This window comes from Salvia hispanica, unplaced genomic scaffold (genome assembly GCF_023119035.1).
Source record: "Salvia hispanica cultivar TCC Black 2014 unplaced genomic scaffold, UniMelb_Shisp_WGS_1.0 HiC_scaffold_785, whole genome shotgun sequence".
NCBI lineage: Eukaryota > Viridiplantae > Streptophyta > Magnoliopsida > Lamiales > Lamiaceae > Salvia > Salvia hispanica.
In genome coordinates, this window is record NW_025952560.1 from 28846 (window position 1) to 47251 (window position 18406).

General features: G+C 34.9%; 2 protein-coding genes across 2 annotated transcripts in view; one reads left to right on the forward strand and one right to left on the reverse strand.

The window, feature by feature from the left end:
- Positions 1-12156, forward strand: part of LOC125200048 (inositol transporter 1-like) — a 29466-nt gene extending 17310 nt beyond the window's left edge. The window contains exons 3-8 of the mRNA XM_048097846.1: positions 7657-7738; positions 8524-8594; positions 8796-9131; positions 10845-10952; positions 11044-11229; positions 11368-12156. Of these exons, the coding sequence (XP_047953803.1) occupies positions 7657-7738; positions 8524-8594; positions 8796-9131; positions 10845-10952; positions 11044-11229; positions 11368-12018 (1434 nt within the window). The 3' untranslated portion in view covers positions 12019-12156. The remainder of the gene's footprint in view (positions 1-7656; positions 7739-8523; positions 8595-8795; positions 9132-10844; positions 10953-11043; positions 11230-11367) is intronic.
- Positions 12157-12810: 654 nt separating this feature from the next.
- LOC125200046 (uncharacterized acetyltransferase At3g50280-like) lies at positions 12811-14185 on the reverse strand. Its single transcript, XM_048097845.1, has one exon. It carries the CDS (start codon positions 14169-14171, stop codon positions 12885-12887), a length of 1287 nt encoding a protein of 428 aa, XP_047953802.1. The 5' UTR covers positions 14172-14185; the 3' UTR covers positions 12811-12884.
- Between the last annotated feature and the right edge of the window lie 4221 nt (positions 14186-18406).

Genomic DNA, 18406 nt, shown 5'->3' on the forward strand with positions numbered 1-18406 from the left:
TTAATATATACATGTGGCTATTTATACAACTTAAAAATTTAATAGCTTTTAAATGATAATACTAAGAAATTTGAATGCAAATTTATTATTTCGTTGAATGATAACACTAAGAAATTGAGTGTAAATACATGTAGTTAATTCCATAACTTATAATTTAAATGATTATTTATGACTAATAAAACAATTTGATTTGAATGATTATTTTTTGTTGAATGATAACACTAAATATATATAATCATTTATATAACTTAAAATTTAAATATTACTATTTAATATCATTTTAATTTATTTAATATTAGACATCAAGTATTTTTTATAACACAAATTTTATAACTATTTGATAATAAAATAATTAGATGACAATGAATATTATAATTATAATTTACTTTTTATTTTATAAATTAAATTTAGTTGTTTAGAATTTTAAAATTATTTAATAATAAAATAATTATATATAAATACTCATCAAGTAGTGAAAATAGTTGAGAATTGGTTAAAATTTTAACTAAAAAATGTGAATCTTAATTGATAGTACTTACCATGTATTAATTAATTAATTATAGATAGTTCATTTGATTAGCTTTCCTTCCTTAATAAATAGTTATTTTCCTTTTTTCGAAATAAGGGTATATTAGTACATATTTAAATAAGATTATGGAAAAAGTGACATAGGGGTATTATGGCTTAGAGACATTATGTCTCTAAATCCTACTCTCTTTAAGAAATTGGTGGAGTGTGTAATAAATGAAGTGAGGCCGTGTTGTTGTAGTGTGTAATATTGAAATGAGTAGGAAAAGTGGAGACCTTTTAACTTTTTGTATGTTTATAATTTTATTTTGTTTTATTTTTAAGAAAGTAATGGTATTTGAGTGTAAATTTGATAAATAATGAGGTTAAATTTTATGTCCAAATATGGTAGATTCTAAATGTGACTCTTAAATTGGGACGGACTTAAATGATAAAATGTAACTTTTAAACTGGACGGAGGGAATAATAATATGATTAATACTTTTTAGCCTGCTAGGCTAACCTGAAATCCGAGCGTTTAGAATTAGAGTTGTAATTTTAATCGATAAAATTTCATAAATCACTCATAATTCAAACAAAATTGCCCGAAACCCTTAGACCGGCACGATTAACATCCAGGTATACTATGTACTATTCCGTTCCATAGTAATGGAGGCGTTTCTTTTCAATGAGAGATTAGAAAAATTGTGTTAGGTGAGTTAAGTAAAGAGAGAATAAAGTGAAACATGAAAAAAGTAAAGAGATGAATAGAGAAAAAAGTAAGAGAGAATAAAATAAGTGTGAAAAAATGTGTTAAATTTTACAAAAAAAGAAATGACGCTATTACTATGGAACGGAGGAATACTTACGAAGAAAATCTCTTTACAAAGAAAATCTCTAAGTACAAATTTAAAGTCGGTATCATTTTTTAATATGTGAATTGATCTCATGCAATTTTATTCAATCAAATAAATTCTTAAATTTATTCGATAAAACTCCATTTCGACATAAGGAGTGTATATATTATATCTCCGTTTTAAAGAATATAAATTTTAAGCTCAAACTGAGTGTTTTAGTGTAAAATTGATAAGTAAGAGAGATGTAGAGAAAAAATAATTAAAATATTGTTAGTGGGAAATTACTTCCTTATTAGAAATTCAAAATTAGAAAGCAGTATTTTATATGGACATTAAAAAGAAAACGCGATATTCTTATGAGAATAACAGTTAGATTTACGAAATATTTAAATACACTAATTTTCAGCCATACACGTGGATTCACGATAAAGAACATTGACATAAAAAAGACAAAACACGTACATGATGACTTGATGATCTAAATTGTGGTCTACATATTTTGTGAATAAATAAATAAATTTGTTGCAGCATGGTCGTTTATTTATTCTATATCCGTTCCATCACCAAATTTAGTACTAGTACCAAAAAGTGGGTTAATAAAACATAATGTGAAAGTAGTGAGAATAACATTGTGATAATTCACAAATTAATAACTTAAGGTAGTATCATTAAACGCCGGTATTTTTGCGGAATCCTACCAATATAAATTAAGGTGAAAATAAGTAGTACTCGTACGTTTCTCCCTCCATTCCTAAGTAATAGACGCTTTTTCCATTTCCATCCGTTTATTGTAATAGATCATTTCCCTTTTAAGAAAGTCAACACATTTTTCCACATCTATTTTACTCTCTCTTACTTTTTTCTATCTTCATCTCTCTACCATTTTCATTTTCAACTTATTCTCTCTTTACTTAATTCACCTAACACAATTTTTCTTAATCTCTTGTCGAAAAGTATTGCCTCCATTACTATAAAACGGAGGGAGTATAATTTAATTGATCAAATGATAAATGAAAATATAGTTTTTTTGTTATGGATTTAAGTGTTGTCCGACATCAATTGAATGTAAAATACTATAAAATTTGAATTTACAAAATATATGAGTCTTTTCTTCTAGTAGACTAGTTTATTAGGATTAAATTTTATATTTAGTAAGTATATAGATGACATATTGTTAAGCTCTAAAACATGCCACATTAGACATAAACCTTTTACGGAAATAACTCCGACATCTGTTTGGGAACTCGCAGGCTAAATTATGTGGATAGTGCATGAGGTGTCCTTCATACTTATAAAATACTAGTAGTATTAATTTACTTTTCCTTCCGTCCAAAGAATCAGTCGAAGCAATGAGCTCATTTCTAAAGAGATGATTTTAAGAAAGTTTTGAAGTGTGTAATAAATGGTATGCGATAGTAGATTTTGGGATCCACCCTAATTGTGTTAAACTTTTTTGCTTCATCTTGCATTGAAAAAGAAGCTGCCAAATTTTAATTTTTTTCATCACATACCGTTTCAATGAAGCCCACGCATAATAAAAAAATTAATTTCAAGCTGCCATGTATTCATGAAAATAAATTAAAAACTAAACTAAAAAAGAACCCTCAAATTAAACAAAATATGCCCAGCGGATTCCCAACGTATTGATTCAATTTGGTTTCGAAATCGACTAAATTGCAGTCATAATCTGGAGAAAAAACCAAGAACAAAATGGAGGAGTCGGCGACTGGTGAATTAGGTTTCGCGTAGGAAGAGGAGGGCGAGCGAGTGAGAGCGACAGTGAGAGATAATGAGGGTTTGAGAGAGTGAGTGAAATTAGATGGGGGTGGGGGTGTTTTTTTTATGGCAATTGTGTAAATTAGTGAGAAGGGGAGGGTAATTAAATTGTCTAAATATGGTAAGTAGATTCGGGACTCTATTCCTGGGACATCCAAAATGGAAAAATGGGATTCTATTGTTGGACGGAGGAGTATTAAATATGTACGGTGTGCCTATGTGTTAATGAAATATAAATAGGTGTTACGCACGACAATAATTTAGTAAAGCAGTTGTCGTGTGTTCAATATTCTTAATTAACTATAGAGTGCGTCAATCATTGGGTTGTTATAACATAATAAAGTACTCTATCAATTTCATTAAGTAGGTGTGCTTAGCTTAGGAGTTTGGGAAAAACATGAATTTGGAGAGAAAGGGAAATTTAAACCACAGACTTAATCAACCACTAAAACAAATTAACAAGTTGTTGTTATTGTGAAACTTACCTAATTTAAACAAAACCAAAACCTGTCAAAGTTCGGCATTTTGATACAATAAGTCATTTTCAATTGCATAAATTAAATATGGTACGTTCTCCTTTCCAATTGTTCGTTGGATTTGTGGACATAATTTGTGAAGGTATTAAGGGCATCCGGAACCCTATGGGGCTAGGCCCTAAGTCTCTGCCATATCAACATTCCCTTTATTTTCTGCGTTGATCATAAATACTCCTTCGTACCGACGTCATACTTTCCTTTTATTGTCCCAAAAATGTAACATTTCCTTTTTTGAAAAAGTTTTCTCTCATACCTCCTAAATCTCTGCAATCACCAAGTGTGACATCTACTATAGAGTAGGGAGTAATAAATTGCATTATTCACAACTATAAACTATTTTAGTCATAAAATTAAAAACGTTGAACAATTATAATATTGAAAATTCATTATTTATTTATAAACTGAAAACTACAAACCTTGGAAATTAAAAATAACAAGTCCTAAAAATTTTAAAATTTTAATTATGAAAAAATTAAAGAAAAAAAACTACTATTTCTTTCTCATACTTGAGCGAATGCGATCGATCATCTCATTATGCAACTCGAGTTTAAACTCCGACATTGCGAATATCCTTTTGCGCCAAGTCCTTCGATGGCCTAACCGCAATGAAATACTCATTCTTGTCATAGAGTCGGCATCTTACCTAGCAAGGGTTGGGTAACGGCATGAGCATACTATCTGACTCGTAGCGGTCTTCTTCTTTACTTTCTCTTCACCGCTTTAGTCCCCATCGGAAGACTTTCAATGTTGGGGCCGAGAAGTCTGGACCTCGTCCGGGCATGTTGAGGTCGATTGTAGGCCCTCCATCGCTTGTAGGGTAGTTTCCGGACATCGTAGTACTTGAAGTGCTTCTTCCCAGCCATGTAGAACTCCTCGTTGCCCTTCGACACAAGGTCCATCTCGCCACAGCCGGACCACGTTCGTCCACTTGCCATTCCACTTCGATATGTCCCTTTGAACTCTGCTAGTGCTTCCAAAGCTTCACGTAGTCACGTCGGCCGTCCCTCTTGGTTGACCGGCGTTAAACTTCTCGCCCGCTCCAAATACTTTACTCACCGTTGGTTGCCGATGATGGGGTCCTCGAAACATCAATGAAGATCTTGACAAAAACAAGGTCTCCTCGACGTTGTACTCCTTCGGCCCGCTATCATAATTGCTCCGCAGCCTTGCCCTTGTCCTTCCGTTGGGCAATGGGCTCCATCTCAACGATGTCATATTCATCATTACTAGCCGGCAACGTATCCCGGCCGGCGCATGGTGGACCCGTGGCCGGACTAGGAGCAATAGGCTCGGCGATCATCCATCTCTTGTTGGTCGTAGCTTAACACACTCCATGCTACAGAATTGAGGGGATAGGAATATGGTATTTATAAAAAAAAAATTGATTTAAAAAATGGAATTAAGATCCGACTCGTGCTCCGCGAACGAGACGAGCCACAAACAGGCGCGGCCCGGGCCTCGCCGCCATCTCGAGTTGCGGCCAAGCCCCTCCCTTTCCACCTCCAACCGCCGGAGCCCAGGACCGATTTGGCCCCTAGCGTTAGGGATGGCTTAAGGCATGCATTTCAACATTAGTTTGGTTAAATAAGAATCCAACCCAAGAAAATACGAATAGTGACGAATACTTTTGACAAGATTAATAGTAATACTTCATTGTCTCAACGAGTATGAACTTTGGGTTCGGCACGATTTTAATAGATATAAGGGAAAAGTGAGAGAGAGAGAAAGGGGAGTGGAAATAATGTTGGTGGAGAGTGGGGTCCACATTATAATAACGGTATAAGTGTTTAATTGGTACTATAAGTTGTAAATAAAACGATGTGTAGATTTAGTATGTTGTTTGAAATTTTAAAATTTAGAAAGTTCATAGTCTTTAAGGACGGACGAAAAAGCAAATAGTACATACTCTTTGGGGACAGGGAGTACTATTTTTTGCATTAAATTTTTCTTCATTTATCTTACTTTTACCAATTTTGACTAAAATCAATACAACGAAGACTATTTTTTTATAAACAGATGTAGTAAAAAATTTAAGCCTTCCCGACGATATAAATCTAAAAAGAACGACATCATTTTTCATGCCACTCACAATGGAGAGGGAGTCGATCTCCACTCACCAAGGGCTCCGCCCAAGGTCAAGCTAGAGCCTCAACTGATCCACCATCCAAACACACCCCCTCCCCCATCGGTACCGAGATAGGCCGCCATTGTGGGGCCCTCACAATCCCATTCATTTCACACACCCACATCCTTCTCTACTCACATTTTTTTCTCACTAGAAATGTCTTTCAATTTCACTTCCGATTCGGATTTTGATTCGACGCCGACTAGAACAACCCAATCAAGCACTAATGTTTTATTGTAATTTTATCGAAGAATTAATTTATTATGTATTTTAATTTAAATTATTTAGCCATTGACATTAAAAACAAAAAAATTAAATAGTGTTGATGTGGACTGAGATAGGCCATGTGAGATGGATTCCTATTGCAGGAGATGGGTTCTGACGTGGTAGGAAAAAATCAAGACTAGTTGAGATAAGCTTCGGATTTAAGGCCACCATTATCGATTGCCCTAAGGAAATAATATATTATATCCATTCACGAAACAATGTTGGTAGTGAAAAAATTTAGACCATCTCACTAAAGATAGAAACTTGCCATAAATTAATTTTGGTGTGAAAAAATAAGACTTAAAAATAAGACTTTTTTCTACAAATAAAGATACTACTGTAGAGTGTTAGCATGCGCTTACTCTTTTAATCTCTAATTAATCGTACGTTCTTAGTTGTGTAGAAAGTGTAACTTAATCAAAAATTACATTTGATTTCAATACATTATAGTAGTATTCTTTTGTCTGAAAATATAAATTATACATCAGCACCTAATTGTCATGTCGATCAAGGAAATTGCGTTGTTGGTAAAGACTAAAGACTGTATTTATTGGAAATCGAACGAATAAGCTTGAAATTATGGAGTAGTAAATTTTTTGATTATCCTGTTATTTAAAATAACGCAAGAAAAAGAAAAAAAAACTATAAGGGTAGGAGAAGAAGTTTCGAATAAATAATTAATCCCTTTTCCCAAAATATTCTGAGAAACGATTTTGTTTGGTCGTCCATAAACTGAGTGGCACAGACTGCACACTACAACTTGAATTACTCACCATTTAAATTAAAATGACTCACTTTCAATTTTTCATAGCCAAATTCGAAAAAATAATTTTTTAAAAAATTTATTTTCTCTACTTAACATATAAAATAATATATAAAATTACCTAATGTTCAATGAATATGAGTTATCTTTCTTCGAACGGAGGAATTACTTGCTAGTATTATCTCTGCAACCATTTAAAGAGCTCTTTTAACTGGGTAATAGTTGTAAAAAATTGTTTATTTTATAAAGAAAAGTAAGTGAAGAATTGAGTGGAATATGACTCATTTTTAGTACTCCCTTATATTACGAAAATGACCTACTTTTCTTTTGTATTTTTTTGAAAAAGACTATCTCTCACATTAATATAAATATACTATTTTCTCTCCACCTCACACATAGAATAATATCTCCTTAAACTCGTGATAATTCTCAAGTATGCCATCTATTATAGGACAAAGAGAGTAATAAATCGTGAAACTAAAAAATTAGTAGAATGTGAATTACCCATATTAACGGCTGAATGAAGTAGAAGAGTATAAATCATAAACAGCTTAAAATGATAAAATAACATTTTAAATGGGTGGAGAAAGGGGATATTCTTTTCGTCGAACAAATAATAACTCTACACATCATTCCACTAACACTAATATTAAATTTTATTTATTTATTTATTTTAGGGCTCTTATCCAATTCGATAAACACGCATAAATATAACAATCCATTTCCCCTTCCACAGCTGCCCGGGCTCCAATTTCGCGGCCGAGTTGATTTCATTTCATTGTTTGTAAATCTGATCGTTTTCTAATTTAATCGCTGCTTCAAAAGATCACGTATTTCAGCAATTCGTACGTGCTTGGATTGACTGTAGTTGCTGGTATCGGCGGTCTGCTTTTCGGCTATGATACTGGTAATTTGCTTTCTCTCGCAACTTTAGTTTGTGGAAATGCATTTTTCTGAATTGCACCTTTTCTGAGGTTTTCCGTTTTTTTGAACTGATTTCTTTTAGAAATAATTTAATTAACAAGTCTATATTTAGTCGGAATTCCAGTTTTTTTTGGTTTGATGGTCAATTGTAGCTAGTAGGTGGAGTTCACGTTTTAAATTTAATTGGAATCTGCTGCACTGCAGCGTTCCGGTTAAAGTCAGAGCAATAACGACACACATTTCTACATAGCTAGAAATCGTGAATTACAGAACCAGAAATCGTGCACTAGAAGCTCTCCCTGTTTTTTTTGTATTAGAGTGATAACGACATAAATTTCTACAGAGCCACAAATCGGACGCTAGGGCAGACACAGAGAGAGATGGAATACTATTTGTTTGCATACGTATAAAGTATAGATATATTACTATTAAATTTTTGTTGGGACCATTTGCAAGGCTCTATTATCCTGAATTGCGATGATGATAATAATAATAATAATAAAATACTAATACTAATACTAATACTAATACTAATACTAATAATGACTAATAATTTGTTTCTGTGTCATGGCAACATTTCTTTGTTAATAGCGTCCCAATCCATCAAACGAAACTTATAATTTAGAGTATATATTGTTCGTATAATCATCATACTCATCGGAGCTACTGTATCTGGTGTGTTGGATGCAAACCCATACCACATCAGAAATATCAAAATATTGGCATGTTTCCCCCCGCATCTTCTGAAAGTTTCTGTTTTGGTGACAGGAGTTATATCGGGAGCACTTCTATATATCCGTGATGAATTTGAGGAAGTCGATCAAAGTAGCTTTTTACAGGTATGCAACTGTGTTCCGTGAGTGTGGTATGTGCGTTATACATGGAGAGAATATTATCCCGGAGGTGACTTGCCAAATGGAATGCTTCTATGTTTAGATTGTGGAGCTATGGTCAATTGACTATATCTTCACTTATAGTGGTTACTAATTTCTTGTACTCCATTAGGGCTTTCTTTTTCGATAATTAATCTCCTAATACAGGAAACAATCGTCAGCATGGCTTTGGTCGGTGCCATGATTGGAGCTGCAGTAGGGGGTTGGTTTAGTGATGCTTTTGGGCGTAAGAAAGCTACTCTGTCCGCTGATGTTGTATTCGCACTTGGAGCCATTGTCATGGCCGCAGCTCCAAACCCCTACGTTCTTATCGTTGGAAGGTTCCTTGTTGGCCTGGGAGTAGGTATTGCATCAATCACTGCTCCTGTATATATTGCAGAGGCCGCTCCTTCAGAAATTAGGGGTGGCCTAGTGAGCACAAATGTCCTCATGATTACTGGTGGACAGTTTCTCTCTTACCTTGTGAACCTTGCTTTTACTGAGGTCAGATCTTTTGCATTTGCTGTGTATCTCCTCGTAGGGCCATCTTTAAATAAATGTTCATATTGTTATTCTTATTATTTCTGAGGTACAGGTGAGTACTTGAGTTAGGGTATTCCTTCCCATGGTATAAATAGTCACTGTCTCTTGACTCACATATGTCCTGATGGTCATTGTGTGGGCAAAGTCTATGGTGCATTAGATGACTATTTGGAATCATCCTTACTTATACTTGGAGTCGACTTTTTGAGGGATTTAACATTAGAGAGATTGTATAGTCGAAGCAATGGCCAGATTTTCTGAACTTGGAGTAGGAATCATGCTGAGTGAATTTGTGATGTGTCTGGTCTCTACGTGTTTGCCTAAACCATTACTTTGTTGCATTGCCTGTCATTAAAGGGCAATCTCTTGTAGGAGTATCATTTTCTAGCAGACAGCATGATCTCTAGTTCAAGTAGAATTTTGAAATTGTAACAGCTGCATTATAGTGGACAAGGCTTTTGAATTCATTAATTATTTTCTATAGGGTTTTTATAAGTGACAAACTGCTGTGGCCTGTGGGGGGATCACACATCCTAAACTGCCTAATTTATCCATTTAAAAACCATTTCTTGATTATGATAATGAGATTATATTTAGCCATACTCATCTGCTTTGTTGTTCTGAAAGGTGCCATCTTTCTGATCTGAAGTTTCACCTCCAAGATAGAACTCGGGGCCTGCATTTAAGTTTTCTCTAAGAGTAATTTCAAAGGAGAAACTGTAGTTCCTCTTGGGTCCTTGTTCTGTTTGTGATAATTCATGTTGGTAACTCAGATGCTTTCTCTTCTGTAGTTGCTAATAACTTGATTCTTTATCTGAACTCTGTTAGTGATATCTCATCGGCCAGCTCATCATGTATAATCTGTTCTCCTTTCGGCATAAAACTTTATTAGCTTGTCCTGGACACATTTTTCGCATTCCTCATTTTTCTAAATTCTCATTGGCTTAATACCAGATCGAGCACTTAGGATTTTAACTCACCACTTAACATTGATGGCCAGAAATGCGGTTTAACTGATAATGGTTTTGGGACTAAATGATGTGATATATCCGAGAATATTGCTTGTCGGTCTATAAGAAACAAAGCACTTCTCTTTTTGATTTCTAAAGACAATTATACCTCACTGAATACATAAGCAGTGTGCTAAGGCATAAACACTAGATTTCAAGTCCTGCAGTTGTTGATTGACTAACCATAAAAAAATTGGAGCCTGTACAGTACACTACTACTATATGGTTGTTTGGGGTTGAAGTGGGCAGTAATTTGAAAGATCGGTATTAGTTGAGTTCATAAGAGTCGTGCATCATTGATTGATCGTTGGCTTCATTTCTGGATGCTTAATGGAAACTTATGATAGTTTGATATGGCACTCCTTGCATAACTTTTCATTGTTAAACTTCCCACGCTTACATTTTGTGGCACTCGGCATTTTATTGTGTGTTTCTCTTTCTGGCCCAAATTTTCTGTTCATTTGGTTGGGTGATTCAGTAGGTCATAAGTTTGTTTTATTTAAAGATAAGGATAGCAGATTATGCAATGATGCAAGTAAAGTTAAGAAGCTGGAAACTGCTGAATTACTGGAGATGTTTGATCTTTCTAACAATTGTTCTATGTGAATGATTTGATACAAATATTTTTATTAACTGATATATCGTCTTTGTGATGGTAAAATAGGTTCCGGGTACATGGCGGTGGATGCTTGGGGTATCTGGTTTGCCTGCTATTATCCAATTCTTTCTTATGTTATTTTTGCCAGAGTCTCCACGCTGGCTTTACATGAAGGTGACGATTCTTTTTTCTATAGCATTTGTAAATCCTTGAGGTGTTATTAGTCTACTTATACTTCTTTGACATCATACGAACATCCTCACAGAAAGAGAAATCTGACGCCGTTGCTGTGCTATCAAAAATCTATGATCCATTTCGCTTGGAAGAGGAAATTGATCAGCTTGCTGCAGCGCTTGAAGAAGAGGGCCAGCGGAAGACTCGAGTCAGTTACTTTGATGTCATCAGAATAAAGCCGCTAAGACTTGCCTTTTTAGCTGGAGCTGGAATGCAGGTAATAAGAAAACTGCTATGCTGGCCTACAAATTATTACTCCGTAATCAGCCATTCTAATTTGAAATACTTTTAGAGGGTATGATTGATTTACAAAAATAAGGCAAGTTATGAATATCTTGCATTTCCAATTATACAGGCATTCCAACAGTTCACCGGCATCAACACAGTGATGTATTACAGCCCAACTATAGTTCAAATGGCTGGATTCCAGTCCAACCAACTAGCACTCCTCCTATCCCTCATTGTAGCATTCATGAACGCCCTGGGTACAGTACTCGGGATATACCTCATCGATCATTTTGGTCGTAAGAAGCTGGCACTCAGCAGTTTGTTTGGAGTAACCATATCCCTCATAATCCTCGCTATGGCATTTCTCCTCCAACCGTCTGATTCTGTCACCGGTGTCTATGGTTGGCTCGCGGTTTTAGGTTTGGCTCTTTATATAGCTTTCTTTGCACCGGGGATGGGTCCAGTTCCATGGACCGTGAACTCGGAAATATATCCAGAAGCCTATCGAGGACTCTGTGGAGGCATGTCAGCTACTGTGAACTGGATATCAAATCTCATTGTAGCTCAAAGTTTCCTGTCGATAGCAGAGGCCACAGGCGTCGGCCCGACTTTCTTGATCCTTGCTGGCATAGCTGTGGCCGCATTCATATTTGTGGCTGTTTTCATTCCGGAGACAAAGGGTTTATCGTTTGAAGAAGTGGAGAGAATATGGCAGGAGAGGGCTAAGGGGAATCGAGGTGTAGGTGATGTTCCTGATAAGAGAGAACCTTTGCTATAGATTCGAGTGAAGCCAGATTGTTGTGTGCTATCAAAATTGTAAGGATAATAATTTGTTGGACAATTATTGTCCATTGTGTGTAATAATAATGTAATTAATGTATACGTTGAATGTAAATGGATGACTTATTGATTTGAAGTTGCGAAATTTATTTATCAAGTGCTGTTATAGAAGTAAATGTTCTTGCAAATTTTATACTCCTACTACTGTATTATTGTTTTATTTCACATATTGAATTACTGTATTTTGTTGCTTCCTTCTGTCCCCATAAAAAGTTGCATTTTCGATCAGTGCAGGTTTAAGAAGCTATTGACTTTGTAAATAAAAGTCATAGAAAAAGTTAGGAGTAATGTCAATGCTATTTATATATTCATCTGTCGTGTTGTTTTTTCATTTTGGTCCATCTATAAATAGGAGTCTCGGTTCATAATTACCATAAATAATAAAAAGGCCCCACATTCCTATACGCAGACGGAGGGAGTAATTCAAGTTGTTTTCATTTTGTGGTACCATTTGTGCCAATAAGGGAAAAGGATGAAACCCAGCTGGGTTGGAACTTAGAAGTGAGAATTTTTGAGATAGAATAAGGTAATCAGTTTGCAAGATTGTATTTGATATTAAATTTGTTATGTGTTTGGTTCATGATATTCAATCTCACAATTTAATCCTAGATGGATAATCATGAAATAATTAATTATAACTAAACATCTATGACTAAATTAATTTCAGTAACTCAATTTTAGATTGTATCTTACTACTTTATTATTTTATCTTAAAAAATAAACATATCTATCTGGATTAAAAAGGGAGGTCACAATAAATGACAACGGCCGAAGCATACAAATGAGGATTACAAAGAAACTCATCTACACTGTAACGAACTCTGCATCAATCTCCATTGCACGTAGCGTCTCCTCCGCCAAACAAACTTCCAAATCGATACCACCGCCTTCCGCCGCCGGAAATACAAACACCAAACCCTCTACTTTATGCACTTTCCCGCTTCTCACTCCCACCGGCTTCCCCCACCCAAAATCACACCCGTACACGTCATGTCGCGGCGAACTCCCTATGATAAGAGGCGGCGGACCACTCCCCTTCCGCCCTACCTCGTCAAATCTCACCTCCTCTTCCGCCGCGCGTCTCGCCGTTTCATCGCCTTGCTCAGAAATCAACTCATTGATCTTCACCGCGGCGCCTCCCAATCCCCCCTCCAATAGATCGCTCGCGCTAATCGCCAACGTTGCTGCGTAAGATGCGTTCCCGAAGTAGGCATCCGGCGAAGACCGCATCCTCGCTCTCGCGCCGATCGCGATTACCAAAACGCAGCTGCTTGATCCGTTTGTGTTTTGAGATCTGACTGTGCTCCGCCATAGATGAGCCATGAGTGCTTGCAGAGTAGATATTTTGTCTGTGCCGGCTTCGGAATTTGCCTTCTCCTTCAACCGATCTAGCTTTTCTCTGCTGAAATTGAACACTCTCTGCGGCGATTGAGATGGAGAAACTAGGTTTTTCTCCAGTGTTGGGAGATGGATGAGCGTATCATCGCCAGCGGCGAGGTTGAATACAGGGGATTTCGAGATCGATTCTGCACCGCGAGAGATCTCTGACCAGGATTTGACGAAATGCCAGAAGGAATTGCCGTCCACGACGGCGTGGTTAGCGGAGAAGGCGATGAAGATGCCGTCGGCGAGCTCCGTGACTTGCACCGCCAGCAGAGGCTTCGCGATTCCGGCGTAATTGGTGACGGCGACGCTGGACGGGAACAGGAGCGATACGATTTCGGGGATGTAGGTCGGATGGATGATGTCGGAGATGGAGACGGCGGAGGCGACTGCGTGAGTGAAGTCGGCTCCTGCGTTGTTGCAATCGAGCAGAAAACTAGCCATGTCGCCGCCGTGCGCGGTGGAGGTGAGACGGCCGGCGAGCGGAGGGAAAAAGTGAAGTGCGCGGGAGAGTGAGGTTTTGAGGGCTTGGATTAGGAACTGTTTGGGTTGAGCGAGAGGGTTGGGAAATATGAGGGCTCTTTGAATGGGGACGATTTTGAGTGCTCGTAAATCCCATGAATTCAGCTCTAATTTTGAGAATGAAGCAGGACTGCTGCTGCAAACAAGAGATGAGGAGATGAAGATCAATTCCACTTGTTTTGCCATCTTCGATTTTTAGATAATGATTGTTCAATACTTTGAAGATTAAATAAAGCAAATTACTTGATTCACAAGTTCGGCAGCACTGTTGATTATGCAAAAGCAGTCAACGTTTTCTGCATTTGACTCTCTCCGTCCACAAATAAGAGTCTCATTTTTCCATATAGTTCGTCTGCGCATAAGAGTTCTCATTCACTTTTACTATAGATGGTAATAGAGTTCCACCTTCTTATAATTCATTCCACTCACATTTCATTTAAAACCAATATATACAAGCGAGACTTCTATTCCATAACTTTTTTCCACTCACTTTTGTAAACATTTCTTAAAAATGTCAATAAATGGGACTTCTTATGATGGATGGAGGGAGTACATTGCAAGCTATGTCTTTTCTGCAAATTACTCCAACAAACTAAAATCTAGACCATTAAATTTTAAGATTTGATGTTAATGGTGCCAAAATAAAATGTCAACACTATATCAATCGGTTAACATTATATTGATATTTTTTTATTGACGTTAGGAAAGATGTACTAGTACTCCCTCCGCTTTATAGTAGTTGAAGCATTTTTTCCGGTACGGAAATTAAGAAAAATTGTATTAAGTGGGTTAAGAAAAATAACAATAAAGTAGGAAAGAAAAAAGGTAGAGAGATGAAGAAAGAATTAAAGTAAAAGAGAGTAAAGTAAGTGAGAAAAAATGTGTTAATTTTTACTAAAAAAGGGAATCGACTCCATTACTATGAAACATATCAAAATGGCATAATGACTTCATTACTATGCAAATGAAGGAGTAGTTTGCATTTTGCAATATAGTAGGACCTTGAAAAATAATTAAATTATAACTTGAAATTAAAATTAAAATTAAAATTAAACTTAAACTTAATTGACTGGATTTAAATAAAAAATAGTACTCCATTAAAATTGAATTAAATAACTAAAAATATCCAAAAATGACTAATGTTTGAACCCACAATCAACTTAATTGCGTTAGCCCACGATTAAAGTAACCATGATTATAAATTTGGAGACAGGCCCATTTAATACATCTAATGAAGTTATACCTACAGTTAAAATAATAATAATAATAATAATAATAATAATAATAATAATAATAATAATAATAATAATAATAATAATAATAATAATAATAAATAGGAAGCCTTGGTCTTCGTCTTTCCGACGCCTCTACACCCAATACATGTCTTCTGATTTTCTTCTCCATAATATGCCACAGTCGTAAGTTCCTCATCCAAGTATGTATCTCATCACAAGTGCATATTCCACCCCCAGAAATATGAAAATACATAACAATTATGGATTAATCCATGGATATTTGAACCCGAATATCCAGGAAAAAGCTGAACATATGATGGAAGGACAGGGAACCCATTTGAACAACCCGTTATAATAGGAAAGCCTTATATCTTGAAATTAATTCATCTAATTCATATGTGATTCTTAATTGATTAGCCTCAGGCCTATGGAGCAAACGACTATCCGGGACCTACACCGAGGCAATGACGATCATTTTCAAATCTTGCTGAACATAATGAGATACAATGAGATAGAAACAAAGACAGGGAACAAGTTCCCCCTACCCTTACACGTCGAGCCTCTTTTCTCCTTGGCACACTGAGACTAGATGTATGTTTTATTTTACCAAGTACAGTGTTAGTCAGATTAGTCAACGTTTATATGTTTCAATACAAAAAGATGTTATTTGTAACAATGAGTAGTTTGTTGGTTGGTTAATTGGTCACATTTTTCATGAAATGGCTTGGTAATATTTCCAAAGGGGTTGCAAACGGATCCGCCGATTCACCAATCACTGATGGACGTTGCAATTCACTGAAGATATTTGTAGTATCTACAGTGCAAATGCATACTAGTAATATGGTAGCAAAACGCAGAGGACAAAATAAGTTGGGTTATGCATACTATTGGATGCAATTTTAACACTAAAATTAAGTTGAAGTTGCTATGATGGAAAGCAGCAGCCGACATCCCGCCCGCCCAATTCACGACATATGAGGCTGGTCTCGTGCTCCTCGAAGGCCAACTCCGGATTCTCGTGGATTGTGCATCGGCTATCTAAGTCGGAACACTCTCTGCTCCAAATGCCAATTTCATGTTCCTATTTCAGCAAAACCTTCATTATACAAACCACATTTATAAAAGTTTGGAGGGTGTTTGGCAATCATTTTGAACGACTTTTTGAGTCCAAAATTGTTTATTCTAAATTAATGAGTAAATACGTTTTGTAATTTTTTAACCTTCCAAATTATGATTCATAAATAATTTTTAATTAATAAATAATTTTTTAACTAAAATAATGTTATTGTAAATATCTCCAAAACTTATGTATCGATTTAATTAATCATTTTATTACATAATAAGCCAATTAAAATGCCACATGACTTTTTTCTATATAAGTAAATTTCATAAACTATTTACACATCATTATGCATTCAAAACAAGGTAAATAAGAAGCATAATTACGAATTGAACTTCTGCACATACAATATCCATACATACATACATATATATACTTACTTATTCTTAAAGCAAAAAACTATCTCTATCTCAACCCAAATCATACCACAATTTAATTTTTTTTATTACATCCTTTTTTCTCATAAAAAATTACATTAATTACAAAAAAAAATCATAATTCAAATTTCAATAATTAAATGTATTGATTTAATAGTAGCTTTAATCATAAATAGATTATATAACACAATTTATTCAAATAAATATGCATCTAATGTAAGACTAATATGATTTTAGTTTATTAATTTGAAAACAATCAAAATTTACTAGAAAATTTCAACAAAAATACTCCTATATAAAATTTTAAGTAGGATCAAATTTTTAGTCAACTTCATAATATTTAATCACAAGCAATTATAACAATAGACGGAGGCTAAATAGAATAACTCTTATTTTTCCTTCATGATTAATATTATTTTTATAACCCTTCAATTCAATTGAATATTATATTAAATAACAAAATTAATAGTTTTAATCAATATTTATAGTGTCCATGAATTAATAGTTTTCATTAAAAAATTTATTGATATTTAAAAATCTAAATATTAAATTTAATTTTATAAAATTAAATATAATATTGGAATAAATAAAAAAACAAATTCAGTGAAGGATAACAAAATGGAAGAAGAATGATAATTTTGAAATAATCAAAGTTAGACATATTAAAATAATATCGAGATTTAAAATGTTAAAAGTGTAAAAAAAATTCCAAACCCCCAAAATAATATCAAAGGGTATTTTCGTCAAAAAAGCCAAAATGACTAATTTCGAGATAAACCTTAGTCAGGGACTAGCTGATATTTTTAGAATCTCAGGGACTATGGGCGAGATAACCAGTCAGGGCCATTTTGTAGTTCACTCAAATAAAAAATAAAAGAAAATGAAAAAGAAAATAAAAATGAAATCCGGCGCATGTGCTCCTGGTCCACAATAACCCCAGCGGCTACTATCCCCGCCCAGTCCATGCCGACTTACTCGGCTGTGGGCTGTCCGCCCTCCACTGCCCGGCTCATCCGTTCAGCAATAGGGAGTTGCGGTGCCACACGAGTCCGCGGTCGCCAGGAGCTTCCTTATTGTCCTTATTGTGTACACTCATATAAATTAATTAATTAATGTTCACACTGGCGTGATTATGATTTGACTGTCAAACTTAACCTGTTCTATCACTTAATAGTGGGCCAATTTGGAATGTTAATTACATCTTTCAATATAAGTTGAATGAAAATCTTCATCGTTTTCTTTTCATTTTTTATTTTTAAGAGCGATCATTTTATTGGAATTTGAAACTTCTAATCCCAGCAAATGGATTTTGATCTCATATATATGCAAGATTGTGAGTTGTCCACTTTTAAATAAGTGTCTTATTTGGAAATGGATTTTATAAATATATGCCTCTTATTTTAAAAATCTTAATAAAATAATTCATTTTACTTGTGTCTGTCAATTTTAAAAATTCATTTTCCTTACAACAATTAAAGATAATAAAAGTAAAATTGCACACTTTCTTGCAGAAAATATTGAAACACGGCTCTCATAGTTATCGACTTATCATAAAATTTGGCAAAAATAAGGGAACAAGATAAAACAAAATTTCAACAGCAAAGCACAAATATTTTTTATTTTAAGCTTTCAATTGACCAAGATAGTTTTGGTTTTAAGTCTAAAATTGACACTCAAACTACCCCTTGT